The 14822-nt window shown below is 28.3% G+C and overlaps 3 protein-coding genes across 5 annotated transcripts in view; 1 reads left to right on the top strand and 2 right to left on the bottom strand.

The window, feature by feature from the left end:
- Positions 1–163: 163 nt before the first annotated feature.
- Positions 164–5080, bottom strand: LOC113797659 (kinesin-like protein KIF28). The gene is made up of 14 exons (XM_075821999.1): positions 4728–5080; positions 4569–4627; positions 4210–4420; positions 3817–4141; positions 3532–3751; positions 3179–3456; positions 2832–3050; positions 2323–2764; positions 1948–2251; positions 1732–1869; positions 1366–1659; positions 906–1286; positions 585–717; positions 164–424 (listed from the first exon to the last, which is right to left on the bottom strand). Exons 2-14 carry the CDS (start codon positions 4625–4627, stop codon positions 366–368), a joined length of 3063 nt encoding a protein of 1020 aa, XP_075678114.1. The 5' UTR covers positions 4728–5080; the 3' UTR covers positions 164–365.
- Positions 5081–6502: 1422 nt separating this feature from the next.
- Positions 6503–7019, top strand: LOC142645548 (uncharacterized). The gene is made up of 2 exons (XM_075822004.1): positions 6503–6707; positions 6770–7019. The coding sequence occupies exons 1-2, from the start codon at positions 6503–6505 to the stop codon at positions 6877–6879; spliced, it is 315 nt and encodes a 104-aa protein (XP_075678119.1). The 3' UTR covers positions 6880–7019.
- The window catches only part of LOC113797669 (uncharacterized), a 37012-nt gene continuing 29118 nt past the window's right edge, over positions 6929–14822 (bottom strand). For 2 of the 3 annotated variants that reach the window (XM_027348087.2, XM_075821998.1), the window contains exons 2-17: positions 11715–11749; positions 11530–11607; positions 11231–11264; positions 10847–10891; positions 10394–10537; positions 10083–10205; positions 9931–10008; positions 9712–9837; positions 9499–9648; positions 9308–9442; positions 9077–9238; positions 8842–8998; positions 8565–8699; positions 8378–8493; positions 7975–8304; positions 6929–7917 (exon numbers count right to left, since the gene is read on the bottom strand). In XM_027348087.2, the coding sequence (XP_027203888.2) occupies positions 6929–7917; positions 7975–8304; positions 8378–8493; positions 8565–8699; positions 8842–8998; positions 9077–9238; positions 9308–9442; positions 9499–9648; positions 9712–9837; positions 9931–10008; positions 10083–10205; positions 10394–10537; positions 10847–10891; positions 11231–11264; positions 11530–11607; positions 11715–11749 (2837 nt within the window). Of the gene's footprint in view, positions 7918–7974; positions 8305–8377; positions 8494–8564; positions 8700–8841; positions 8999–9076; positions 9239–9307; positions 9443–9498; positions 9649–9711; positions 9838–9930; positions 10009–10082; positions 10206–10393; positions 10538–10846; positions 10892–11230; positions 11265–11529; positions 11608–11714; positions 11750–12439; positions 13464–13516; positions 13837–14822 lie in introns of those variants that run through there. The other variant, XM_075821997.1, reaches the window with a different exon arrangement.

Raw genomic sequence — 14822 nt, 5'->3', positions numbered from 1 at the left:
CATCAACTATGGTGGAGGTGGTGGGCGTTTTTGTTGTTGATGTCATTTCTGATCTCATTACAATAAAATTAATAATAATAATGTAAATTCAATGTAATGATGATGATGATGAACGTGAAAAAATATTTGTATTTTTTATTTTGTATTTATTTTTGGTTTGGTTTTGATGTATTTCTTATTAATTTTTTGCTTTTCCTAAAAAATAAATAACATTCAAAGAAGAAAAAAACATTGATGATTATGATGATGATGAAAATAAAATTGATCACAAGAATTTCGAAATGATGTTAATGTCGATGTCGATGATGATGATGATATGGATTCCGGGTTATACAAAGAATTTGATGATAAATAAATAAATATTTTCAAGATATTGTACATGTTGTCGATTGATTCGTATTTTTCATCATCATTGGATAACCATCTTAAAGATGAAGAAGGATGTTATTAGAAACGAGAAAAAAGAAGCAAAAAAAAATATTATTAGGTTAAGAGGATGATGAAACATTGGAAACAGAAATTGAAAAATTAATTATTGATTGAAAATCTTTATATAAAAAAATAATGTAATGAATGTGACTAACCATTCAACATTTTCGATAGTATATCATCAGCCGATTCGGCTGATGTTGTAAATATTAGCTCTTTTAATATTTCAACTGGTATTAGTCTGTAACGTTGTTTTTCGGCTATTTCAATCAATTTTTTAATGTTATCCTTCAGTGGAGAGTAGAAAAAACAAAACAAACATTACATGTTTTCGTTGTAGGGGAAAACGGGGTTAAGAAAGAAAGAAAAAGAAAAGAAAAGAAAAAAAAATACATCATTAATTTACATATGTCATTTTTTGGTTCAGATTTATGGACTTCAACATCATTTGAAATAAGAAAGAAAAAAAACATTACAATTCTTTGATGCATTCGTGCCTGCTGTTTTTTCAACAACAATAATTCAACAATAATACTTTGTTTGTTTGGATCGATGACCCTTCCGTTCATTTTAAAACCATTCATCAATTCTGAACCGGCTTTAGATAATTCTTCTTGTAGCATTTCTTTACCCGTTTCATAACGTCCATTTGTTATTGAATAACCGGATTTCAGTAATTGTCGTCCCCATATTTCAATATTTAATATTCCTTCTTTTAAATAATCGATTAATGGCTGTGTAACGTGACTATAATGGAATAATTTTTTGAAATTAAAATTTGGATTTACAGTTACGCCAACTTTATCCGAAATTGTATAATTTTCATCGATAAACATTAAATATTTTACATATATTTCCTTTTAGAGAAACGAAAAAACCATTTGAAAAAAAGAGTTATTCGACCATACATAAACAACAAATAATTTAAGGACTTACAGTAAATTTATTTGGCAAACCACGACATCCAATTATTTTGACAATAAAATTCAATGATTTTCCTAATAATTCCTGTGGTGTATCCACATAAACATCATCTTGTTCACCATATTCTTGTCCATTTTCATCACATGGTATAATTTCAATATTAATAACACCAATTTCTTGTCCAGTAAAATCATTTACCGAAAGATGTTCTTTAATTTCAATCATATAGGCAAGTGGTTGTAAATATAATTGTGCAGTACCTATCAAACATTCAGCATTAAGATTTTCGGTGAATGGATCTTCTTCCTAAACAAACAAAACAAAACAAAACAAAAAATCATAATTCAATAGACGAAAAAAAACTAGGTCAGAACATACCAATGGAACATCCCATTCTTCTTCACCAGTTTCATAAAAATGATACATTTGTTTCATAAAATACATTCGATCTAGAAATTTTTCTTTACTCCAAAGAAATTCTTGACCTGTATTTGAATTTAATACATGTACATATGGCTAGTGTGAGAGAAAAATCAAAAATCAAAGCAATATTAAATTCAAAAAACTCTAATCAAATATTTATCATCATCATACTTCAGGTTTACGGCCAATTTTCCCAAGAAAGATAGGCGATACAAGTACATTTTCAAAATGTACCATTTTTTCTAATTCTTCACTAATAGCATTAGCTTCTTCAACAGCTGGAATTAATTCCAGTAATTCTTTATTTAATAATGCTTGTTCGAAAGAATTATCATCATTATGAAAATTATAACCAGATTTTGATGCAATTTCTTCTTGTGCTAATTCATATGTTACATTTAATGAATTTGCTTGTGAATTTTGATTATCCAGTGGATTTCGGAAAACAAACAATTGTGATGTACCGAATAGTAACCTTGAAAAACAAACAAACAAACAAATTAGTTTTGTTGTTCAATGGTAACACACATATATCAGTATCATTACCTATCATTATGTGCTAGATTAACTTTATGTGTAACAATATCACCATTCAACAGTATACGACATTCATCATCAATACGTTCTAAAATGATTTTTTCATTTTCCGTTCGATTAATTACTGCATGATGATCCTGTATCATTGGACCCATTAGCTGTATTGGACAATCAGAACTTTTACCAATTAAATTTGTACCCGTACGTATTATATAAATAATTTTATCAACTAATTGTTCATCAAAATTTAGATTGGACAAATATGGATTCGTTTCTTTTTCCTGTTTTTCTTTTTCCATTTGTTTCCGGTTTTCTTCCAATTCTTTATGTGATTGATCATCACGTTCACGTTGTAATCGTTCTTCATATGTTTGTCTTAATTCATTTAATTTTCTTTCATTTTCTTTCATTATTGCTTGAATTTCTTCTTCTAATCTGATTTTATCATCATCTATAATTCGGGAAAAAACATGGAAATCAATTAATTAATTAATAACATTTTGGAGCAAAAGAAATACCATAATAGGACTGCGATGATTTGGACAATGGAAAAAATTGGTTGGCTGCAGCATCAGCAGCAGCAGCGGCAGCCGTTGCTGCAGCCACTGCCGATTGATTTGCTTCTTTTTCCAATAATTTTTTCAATTTTTCATTTTCTTCTTTAAGATCTTTGATAATTTTATCCGTATTATCGATGTTGATTTTGGCAAAATTCTGTATCTGTTTTGCTCGATCGGCTATAAAGTAATCAATTATAAAATCATTATTCGATTTGAACGAAAGCAAAAATCAAAATTATCAGACCATAGAATGATCAATGATTATTATCGGTTTCAAAATAATCTAATATCACAAATGTACAAACCATAACGTAATGTTGAAAGTGTTTCATCATAATTAATATCAGCTGGACTTATATTGGCAATCATCGCCGTTTTACTATTTCCACCCAATGCATTCATCAACAACCGGGTTAGTACTGATTCACGATATGGTACTTTAACATTACGACCATTAGCTTTTTCAGCTAATGCATGTATACAATTACCCAAACATGATAATGATTGATTAATAGCTACTGATTCACGAAATCGATCACCAGTTACTGAATTTCGTCCACCAGCTAAATCAGTTAATCGTTCACTTTTTTTGATTTCGATTAATTAATTAATTTGAATTTGAAAATTACAATTTTCTTTCAAAAATCATAATAATTACCTTCCAGCTAAATCAACAAGATTTATAACCGATGTTTTTGTTTCTTCATTACCATTCAAATTCATTGAACGTTGACTTAACGTTATTGTAATGATCATATGTGATCTGGATGATGTTTCATTCATATTTGTTGCCGATATACTACGATTCGTAACACCTTGTTCAAATTTTTCCATAATTTCTTTTTGTGATAATACTGTACATCGGATAAGTCCTTCAGCTTTTTTGAATAATGAAAATCAAATTTTAGTTAAAAACAACCACAGATAAATGAATAAAACATACCAAAAAAACCTTTTACAGGATGTTCACGAATTTTTAAACCTTTCTTTTTGACCGCAGTTTCAGTATCTAAAAGATCACGAACATTTTCTGAATATAATTCCAACATTGATAAATTAACTTCAGTATTAATATCCATTCCTTTACGATTATCAATAATATTGAATAATTCTTCACAAATTCTTGGTACTAATCCTTTATTATTACCAAGACCAACCATTGTAAATGATTTTCCCGATCCGGTTTGTCCATAACAAAATAATGATACATTATAACCTCTCCAGGCATTATTGAGCAATGGTAAAGCTAATGTTTGAAATATACATTGCTGTCAATGAAAAAAATGAAAGAAAAAATCAATTTTAAATCCTTTTCTACTTTCAACAAACAAAATACTTGATCGGCATAAATTTCACCATTTGGATGATTATTATCGGCAACAAAAAGACCATTTTGTGCTTCAGTAAAACCATCATGTGACCAAAATATACGATCATATATGAAACGTTTACGATTTTCATCATCTTCTGGATGATTTAATATTATACTGTTTGAATCTAATAATGAAACAATTGTTTTGGCTGAACGTTTTTTTTCTCGTTGATTGTATTATAAAGAAAAAAAATGGAAAAAATTCAATGATCAATTGGGAAACGGAGGGTTAAACAAACAAACAAAAAAAATTAAGGAATCATAATCAAATGGATAAAGATTTCTGGAAAAAAAACAATTTCATTTCAAATGAAAAGGATATGAATGGCCGTATACGAACACCAACAAAAACATTTTCAATTTCATTCAAATCAATCGACATCTACACCCATTTGACATAGTTGGTGGCAGTGATTAAAAATGATTATTTTCAGGTAGAATAATGATGAATTTTTTCAAAAAAATAAACAAAACTGACTTACATTATCTGGTTATTATGAATTTTCTTTATTCTATTTTTAACACTGTTGCCATTTGAAATGAAAATTTTACATTGAATTTTCTTTGGCTTTTGGTCGGTTTTGGTTGTGTGTGTTTGTTGAATTGGCACAATTTTGTTGTTTTTGTCGTTATTATTGATTGATTTGAATAGGAAATACCAAGAAGAAAACTTATTTGGAAACTTGACTTTTTTTTGCTTTTGCTTAGCCAATCAATAAAAATGTGTGTGTGTGTGGCGCGCCAAAAAAGAACCTGAATAAATTCTCTACAAATTCTCTATGGCAACCTGAAGAAGAAAAAGTTGAAAAAAGTTAATCATAACAAATGAATCGAAGAAGAGAAAAGAAAAAGTTTTATGTGTCGTTTTGATCAGGTTACATTCTTAAGAAATTGATGATATTGATGATGATAAAAAAAATTGATTAAATGAACAACTTTGAAACAGTGAAAAAAAACTCAGGTAAAGTATCCAATGTGATTTTTTTGTGTTAAATCCAAATGGGAAAACAAAAGAAAGAAAAAAACAACAAAAAAACAAAAACAACAAATCAATTCAACAATATTGTCATTGTCGTTGTTGTTGTTTATATTCTTGATGATTACGGTATCCTGGTAGTTTTGACCATAACGATTATATAATCACGGTTAGCCACACCATACTACCCTTCTTCCATTCCTTTTCGTTCATATTTATTATCCAAACAACAACCGTAAACAACCTGAGATTAACAAACAAACGTTTAAATAAAAGTTCATTGTACCTATATTTTCACATGATTATGAATGATGTATCATTCTTTTTTATCGTCCACAGTCCATATATTATAATAAAGGTTTAGCTAGGTAATAATAATCCCTTCGTCAACAATCATCATCATGTTTTATTGATAGAATAATATTTCAATAATATGATGAAATAGCCCTTAGTGAAAAAAAAAAACATAACAAGCAAACAAGCAACAAACAGTGATTCAATTATTCATGAATCCAAGTGAAATAGATAAATTATGTAATTATATTATTAACCACACACTGGTGTTCGTGTGTGTCCAATATATATTCAGTCATCATCATCATTGTTTCATTTCATTTCATTCACACAGTTTTTTATTTATTTATTTTCCGCATTTTTTCCATTATACACAGGTATTGATTGTGTTTATGTTTTTGTTTGTATATTCCACATTGTTGTTTTTGTTTCATCCAAAAGAAAAACTATTTTCATTTTGATGATGGTCACGTATATCCGTCGATTGATATGCAATATCAATTTTGTACAAAAAACAACAACCAGTAAAACATAGAAAAAACCAAATGTGAACAACATTCAATTTCAATTTCTTCTTTTGTTTTTTTTTTCGATAATTTAAATAAAAAATTTGCTTTGCTTTGTTCAGTTTTTCATCATCATTTGATTTTATCTATAGAAATTTTTTTACATTGAGACACATTGTGTTTGGATGTTTGTTTCAAACATTTTTTTGGCTTAGCAGTGAATGTAAAATTATTTACAGGTAATAATAATAAAATATTTACAACAATAATAAATAAATTTATAAACACATATATAACAGCAACAACAATAGTAAAACCAGATAAATTCTTTTTTTTTCTCTCTCTAAATTCTTTGGTATTTTTACAATTTGAAAATGTTTGTTTTTTTTGGATTTGTGAAAACAATTTTTTTTTAAACATCACAGACAATTTTTTATACTAATATTTTTTCGTTTTGTAAAACTCTAGATAATCAAAGAAAATGTGCATCAATCAATTTGATCATCATTCGATAATGACAAAATTATCGCCAATGTTTGATGTATTCGATGCTGTTGATAATATTGATGATGATTTACAACCGCAACAACAACAACCGCAACAGCCATTGGCAATACGCAATAATGTTCGTTGTCGTAAAATGCCAAACATTTTTAATGTATTTAAAAATTTGAGCACTCCATTTTGTAAGTAAATTCAATGTGTTTGTTTATAATGATGATGATATGTAATTGATTTTCATTTTCAGTATTAAGCTGTTATCCATTAATAATATGGAAATTTTATCGTTCAACAATGCTATTGTTATTATCATTACAGAAAAATGGCGGCATGATTGAATATTATCAATTTCAATGAACATCGAATAGAATCGATCCAGTCGATCAAAGTGTTAATTTTAAATTCATTAACAATCAGTATGATCATCAGTAGCTAATGTTGTACAATCATCACTATTTGTAGATGTTGATGGATTATAATAGAATGTTGGTATTAAATCTGGTGGATCTTTATTATTTAAAAGATGATTACGACCATCAATATTATGATGATTATTCGTTGAAATAGCAGCTGTAGTGGTAGGATTCATACTGTATAAATCTAAACTTAATAATTCCATATTGGATTTTGTATTTGGATCCATTTTTGAACCACCACCACCATTAGCATTAGTAGTATAACCAGCAGCAGCAGCAGCACATAACATATTACTATAATATTCATTACAAATAACATTTGTTTCCGTATAAACAGTTGGTATGGCTAAATTATCTAATGTAGTACTACCATAGCCATTATTATGACGATTATCATTATCATTGTCATTAGTATCGTTGTCACCACAGCCAATTGTCGATGTATTAATTGTTGTTGTTGTTCCATTTACAATACCAACAATATCGACTGTTGAACAATTTCGTAGATGATATTCATTCAATACCATTTCATCATCATCATCATCATCCAGGCTATTATCGTTATCACTATGAAATTTTCCATTATTATTATTATTGTTATTCAATTTCCGTTGTTTTGATAAATTTTTCTTTTTCGACATTCGTATTCGTTGACAATATCGTGACATATATGTTATTGAAATAACAATTACAATAACCAATATGATTAAAAATATACAAATACTAATCATAATGATTTTTATATGATTTAATGCATAATTTTTTGTTGTTGTTGAAAATATTGATAAACTTGAATCAGTAAAATTACTATAAATATATTTTTCTGCTTTTCGTAATGTTTGTCCATTAATCCACATATGATTACTTGTTCCTTTGGAATTTTGTGCATAGATTTTTATTTTATAATTACTTGATTCCATTAAATGATTTATTTGAAATGTAAACATTGTTGATGTTGTTGTTGTACGTGTTTGATTTACTAAAAGGAAAAATATTGAATTAGAAATCAATTTAAAAGTGAAAAAAATAGACATACTTAATGTTGATATGTTTGAAAAAGGCACCGGTGGATTTAATGTTAAATTCTGTAATAAATGACCATGTTTATCATAAATTTCGGCAATATAATGTGTTGTTGGATGAATGAATATTGTTTGAAAATTATTATTTTTTTGTTGTTTTTGATTCATTTCTGTTGATGATGATGATAGATAATGTTTATGTTGTGGTTGCTCATTATCATCACCATTATCACCCTTATCATTATCCAACATCGAACGATAATCATTTTCATTCATACATTTTATAGTTATCTTATCAATCGATTGATTATGTAATTGACAGAAAAATGGAAAATTTGGTGGACCTAAATTTGGAAATTTTCAAAGGAATTTTCAAAATTAAAGTTTCTTTAATAGAAACAAGAATTTAATGTTTACCTGAATCGATAATATGATATTTACAAGGAATTTGTTGTAGGCCAACATCATTCTTGGCTATACATTCAATCGTACCATAATGATGTGTTGAATTTGGTCGATAATATAATAATGAACTGGTGTTTGTTAAAAAATCAATATCAAATTTTTAGCACAAACAAAAATGCAAAAAAGCAAAACAACAAACCTATAATTAAGCGAACGAAATGTTGTTAGTTCAATTTGTTTTTCAAATTTCCATTGAAATGAAATGGGCATTGGATTTGAATCAACTTCACATATTAAGGCATTTGATTCGAATAATGAAAGACCATATGCTAAACTATTTAAAAAAATCGAAGATTGGCAGTGAAAAGCGAAATGAAAAAAACACAGAAAAGGAGAAAATTAGTCAAAAAATCGATAATTTGGAACTGAATTCAGTTTCAAAAACCAAAACAAAAACAAATGTATAGTATACATACGTTGATTTAAATTTACAATATGGTGCAAAACGTATATTCAATTGAATTGAATTTGATATTGATCTACCATGTTGATTTGTTGTTTCACATTTATAATTACCCGACATATGTCGTCGTACCTTTTGTAATACCAATGAATAATTGCTTTGTATTATTCCTATTTTATGTTTTGTTTGTGTGTAGAAAAATGAAATGAAATGAAGAGCTTCTTTCACCAAACAACAAAAAAATTTACCTTGTCTTGGTTCCAATATTTCATCATTAAAACGCCATATTAATGGTATTGTTGGCATTGGATTTGCATCCAATATACAATCAAAATAAATATCATTACCTTCTTGTATTGTATCAAGTGATATGGTTGATGTACCAAGTTGTAATATTAATTCAGGTTTATCTAAACAAATGATTCAAATTACAGAATGAATGAAAACACAACCACCACATCATCATTCAATAAACATACATTCTACACTGAGAACAAAATGTTCAGAAATTGTTGAATTGAAAATTTTTGGATTTTCCGCATAACAAGATAATATATGACCATTATGTTCACGTTTTAATGGCAGGCTAATGATTGATATTGTTTGCATATCACCTAATTGTTTCGAAATATTGAAGGTTTTCATAATGAAAATGACCAAATGAACAAACCTTGTAATGTTGTATCATAACGAACATCATTAAACATCCAATATAAACGTGCTTTTGGTTTTGATCCATATGTTTTACATTCAAATTTTGCATCATTATTTGCTAATAATGATGCAGATATTTGATGAATTTTTACTTCCAATGGTTTTACTATGAATAAATGAAAAATTAATTAAGAATTCTTTCGAAAAAATTTGAAAATTGATAACAAACAATTAAGATCGATTGTAATGGATGCAGATGATGCAATTGTAATATTATTATTTGATGATTGACATGTAAATATCGATAATAAATGATGACGAGCTAATGATTCAATAATAAGCTCGTTTATTGTTACTGGTTATGTCCATTTGTGATTCACCAAACATATGAAAATGAAAAAAGATTGAAAAATTTAAAATCCAAAAATATAAAAACAAAAATACAAACCATCTTTGCTTTTATATTCAAAACTATCATCAATAATTGAATAATCTTTCCACCATGTTAATGTTGGTCTTGGTTTTCCTATATTGTGACAGTAATTAAGAAAAATCGGTATTTTAAAAAAAACCAGGTAAAATGCATATCAATGTTGTTACCTCCAAACGATGTACAGACCAATATTAATCTATCACCTTCATTGAATGGTCCTATAAGGCCTTTTAATGGATGTGAAATACTTTGTGAATATTTATACGAAATTATTGGCTCTTCAGGCGGAACTGAAAAAAGATTTTTAAAAAAAATGAAAAAGGGAAAATTCAAAAAAAAATTAGTACGAATTTTCGACACTAGATGGCTGTCATGTGAATTTTTTTTTATTCAGAAAATATCGTTCGGAAATTTAAAATCAAATTTTTTGAAAAAATTAAAAATAAAATTCAAAAAAAAAAAAAAATGAAAATCTTACCAATCACTTTAAGCTGTATCACTATATTAACAGTACGTGCTTTTTTAAAATCCACCCGACAACGATATTCACCAGCATCATTTGTTTTAACTGGATCAATTTGTAAAAAGGCAGGCTGATTATGTTGATTGAAATAAACTCGATCTGATAACAGCGAAAAAAAACAAAGAAACAAGAAAAAACATTTTTATTATGAAAAAACAATGATAAAGGTAAATCGCGACCGATCGTAAAACAAAAAAATACCTAGAAAGATTTAAAAATAATGTCATTTGGGTGAAAACAAAAAACAGAAAATATGCTTAGAATTGCAAAAACTAAATTTAAGGAATTATCATTGTTACAGATTGAAAAAATGGAATAACTACAAAACAGGGGAAAACAAATCGACAACATTTACAATCAGGTTATTCTTTTAAGGAAAAAAATGTGTTAAAAAAAACGAAAACTTACCAACCAAATTTGGTGATGCAATAATTCTTGCTTTTTCTAATGGATCTTTATTATAATGATGATGATGATTATGATTAACAATGTTTGATTATTATTATTATGAAGGAATTTAACGATGATGATGATCCCCCAGATGAGCGATATATTTGAGGAAATTGGAGCAAACAAAACAAAGAATTCCAAACAGAATTGAAAGAAAATCGTCAAGAATTTTGTTACACAACAAGACAATATTTGTGAAAAGAAAAAGATAAAAAAAGCAATAATTTGATGAGAGAAAGAAATAAATGTTGTTATTGTTTAAGGATTTAAAGGTAATGATGGTAAATTTGTTTTTTGTGTCATTAATGATGATTATTATGATGATGATGAAAATAATCATACCTTTTCGAGCATCTATTGTGTAAATAGGTTCGAACTTTGGTGGAAATAGAATCGAATGGAATGAATGTAGAATTTTTGGCACATTTAGAGACCGAAATTGATGATGGAATTTTATTAAACGAAAATGAAAACAAGAAGAAAATAATGAGAATCAAACAACAACAAAGAAGAAGAAGACATTAAATGCAAACAACAAGAAATTGGATTAATTCTCGTTGTCGTCGTCGTTTGTTTGAAAAAGAATTGAAAGAATCCTTGATCAACAACCAAAACTACAACCGAAAACAACAACAACTTACCTCATCATCTTTATACCACAGGATTAATACAACATGATCATCGATTGTTGGTGGTATAATATTACATGGTAATGCAACCTATTATCGTTCGTATGATTCATTTGAAAAACAAAAGAATAATGGTAAGATTTTGTACAACAAAATTAAAAAAAGATACATTTTTTTGCTTCTATAATTAATCTTACCTTTCCACCATCGACAGCCGTATAAATGATCGATGCTAATCACATAGGAAGAAGAAAAAAGATGGGTAAGAGAAAATAATTAAAAAGAAAAAGATAAAATTAATTTTTTTTCTTCTTTGAAAATAGGGAAAAGGAACGAAAGAAGCAAGAAAGAAACTAATAATGGAAAAACTCATTTCACATAACAACAACAACAACAAATTGAACATGACAAAATGTTATGACAGATTTTTTTCTGTGTTACATAATCATCATACTGTCATATCATGATATGTCGTGTATGTTTGTTTGTTTGTTGTTCCGTTCGTTTGGATAAACAACAACAACATCAAAAGATCATAAGTTTTTTCTGAAAAAGTCAGTGCAAAAAAAATGCAAATTCTTGCATATATTACCGCCCCCATTCAAATGTGATATATTTTTTTCATTAACATTTTCGTTCACCACAAAAACACCATAGGTTTTGGCTTGAAAAATTTTGGTTTTTTGGGTAAAAAATCATCATAATCAAATGAAAAGAAGCCAGAAAATGTCAACATTCGTCGAATAACCCTTTTTTTCATATGAACAAAAAATATTCATATTTTTCAACGCACACATATATTGTTGTTGTTGTTTCGTGTGATGAGATCAACAACAACAACAACAACAACATTTGAATTTGTTTCATCAGTGTTTACATCATTCATCTTTTTTCATCATCATTTTTAATTTGTTACCCTCACCGTTTCTTTTCATTATTTCATCATTCACTTCAGCCACCCACGCACACAGACACAAGAATGTCATCATCTTGTTCGCGTGTCTAGATTATATAATTTTTTTTTCATTCAAAAAATTTTTTTTTTTAATTTAATCCAGAAAAAAACAAAAACAAAAGTCTATGTTTGTGTGTGTGTAGTGTGTGTTTGATGTTTGATTGTTGACGTTGTTTTTTGGGTTTTTTTGGCTTTAATGAGATTTTTGTTTTCGGTAGTGGTGGTGGGTAGCGATGATGATGATATTGTTTATGACATACAACCAAAAGAATGAGAGAGAGAGAGAGAGAGAGAGAGAGAGAGAGAGAGAATCGACAAACAAGAGAAGAGAAATGATACAAACAAATGACAATGACACAACAAACAAACGATAATGATGATGATAAGAAAGCTCTCTTCAACAACGAAACAACAGCAAAATCGTAAATGTTTAATTGATTGTGATAGAGGGGGGACCAGAGTTATATTCTTTATATGACGAGACGAGACAAGATGAAAAAACAAAACTTGAAAGAAACCCCAGTAAAAAGATATTAATAATATTATCCATTGGAATTTGTTTTCGTTGTTGTTGTTGTTGTTGTCACTTTTTTTTAGATATTTTTTGCTTGTTTGTATGTGAATGGTCTATGGATCCTTGTGTTTGTGTCTGTATAATGATGCTGTGGTTTTGTTGTTTTGTTTTTTGATTCATTCAACATTCTTCATATTTGTTCAATATCACTTAGTTTTGGTTGTTAACAACCAAACAAACATTATGTACGCTTTGATTCATTTTCTTTTTTAGCCCGAAAAAAAAGACATTTTCTTCTTTCCATCATCATCAATCGAAGCTTTTGAGGTTGATTTTCAATGAATGATGTTGTTGGTGGTGGTGGTGATTTTTGATATTCTTTTTTGGTCAGTTTTTGTTTTGTTAGTTAGTCGCCTCTATTGATGTGTTTGTTTGTCCGGTTGTTTGTCTCATCAGTGTGTTTGTCTGTCTGTCAAACTAAATGATGCATTATATCATTTTCATCAAATTAATTTAAGAAGAAAACTTACACTGACTGTCTGTCTTTGTGTGTGTATGGAGTGATGTTATTTCCGAATTTCATTTTTCGTTGTTGTCAAAGTTTTTTCCTTAATTTGATTTTCACTTTCGTTCTGTTTGATTGTCATCATCATCATCAATTTTAATGTGATTCAATAAATTGATCAATTTTTCATTTTTGTCGACTATTTTAACCCTACCATCAAACTTTTATCTTTTTTCAAACCAAAAACCCGGCAAAAATCAACAACAACAACAACAAACCAACCAACCACACATCACACAAACATATCTTTAGTTTTATTGGTTAGGTTATGTGTGTGTGTGAGATTTTAGTTTGGATCATTATCATCATTTGGTATTGTTGTTGATTTTGACAATGCCGTTGTTGATGTTAATGATGATGATGATGATGATGTTGCTGATGATGATAAACGATCTGTAATTGCTTTTTGTACATCATCACTAATTTGTCCTTTAAATGGTAATTTACAAATAAAACGCATTGGCATATCAGCATCCGATGGTAAACGTGTATCTTCTCTTAAACGAACAACAACCATACCCATATCTTTTGGTAATGATAATTTAAATTGTTGATTAATTTTTACTAATTCAACAAATTCAGTTGATTGTAATTGACCATCAGAATTTTTTGTAAATGATGTTTGTATTATTTTATGTTCTTCATCCGATGATGATGTTGATGAATGTAGTGCTGATGATGGTGATGATTTTTTTAATTCGGTTTTTTCTGGTTCGGGTGATTCTGTTTCGGATGACATTTTTTTTCTTCTTTTTCTTTTCTTCTTTCTTCTGTCTTTTCTTTTATTTCTTCTTTAAGCTTTTTATCGGGTGATAAGAAAAAATGAGAAAAAAAAATATCCAAAAACGGTGGTTAGAGGGCAAAACACACACACACACACACACAACAAAAATGAAACTTTTCTTTGATCAAAAAATAAATAATGTTTAGGAAATAACACTGGTGATGATGTTTGGGGATCATCAAACATCACATCGCATATACGGCGTCTGCTGTTGTTGTTGTTTGGTTTTGGTTCGGCTAATTGGTTTTCATTCAATGGGTGATGGGCGAATCAAAAAAAAAGATGATGATGAAAATTGAATAATAATGTCTATGCTGAGGGAAAAAAGTAAACAAACTGAAATTCGTGGCTTGAAGGCAAACGACACAGACACACACACACACACTGGAAACACACAATGGAAACATAGAATCACAGAGAGAGAAACTTACCGAAAATAAATATTATTATTTTTTTGATTTTTTAAACAAACAGAAAAACGATAGTT

This window comes from Dermatophagoides pteronyssinus, unplaced genomic scaffold, assembly GCF_027571235.1.
Source record: "Dermatophagoides pteronyssinus isolate colony J.1.1.1.1 unplaced genomic scaffold, Derpt_VIB-CSIC_2022.12 sq0014, whole genome shotgun sequence".
Lineage (NCBI taxonomy): Eukaryota > Metazoa > Arthropoda > Arachnida > Sarcoptiformes > Pyroglyphidae > Dermatophagoides > Dermatophagoides pteronyssinus.
This window is presented reverse-complemented; position numbering and strand designations above follow the sequence as displayed.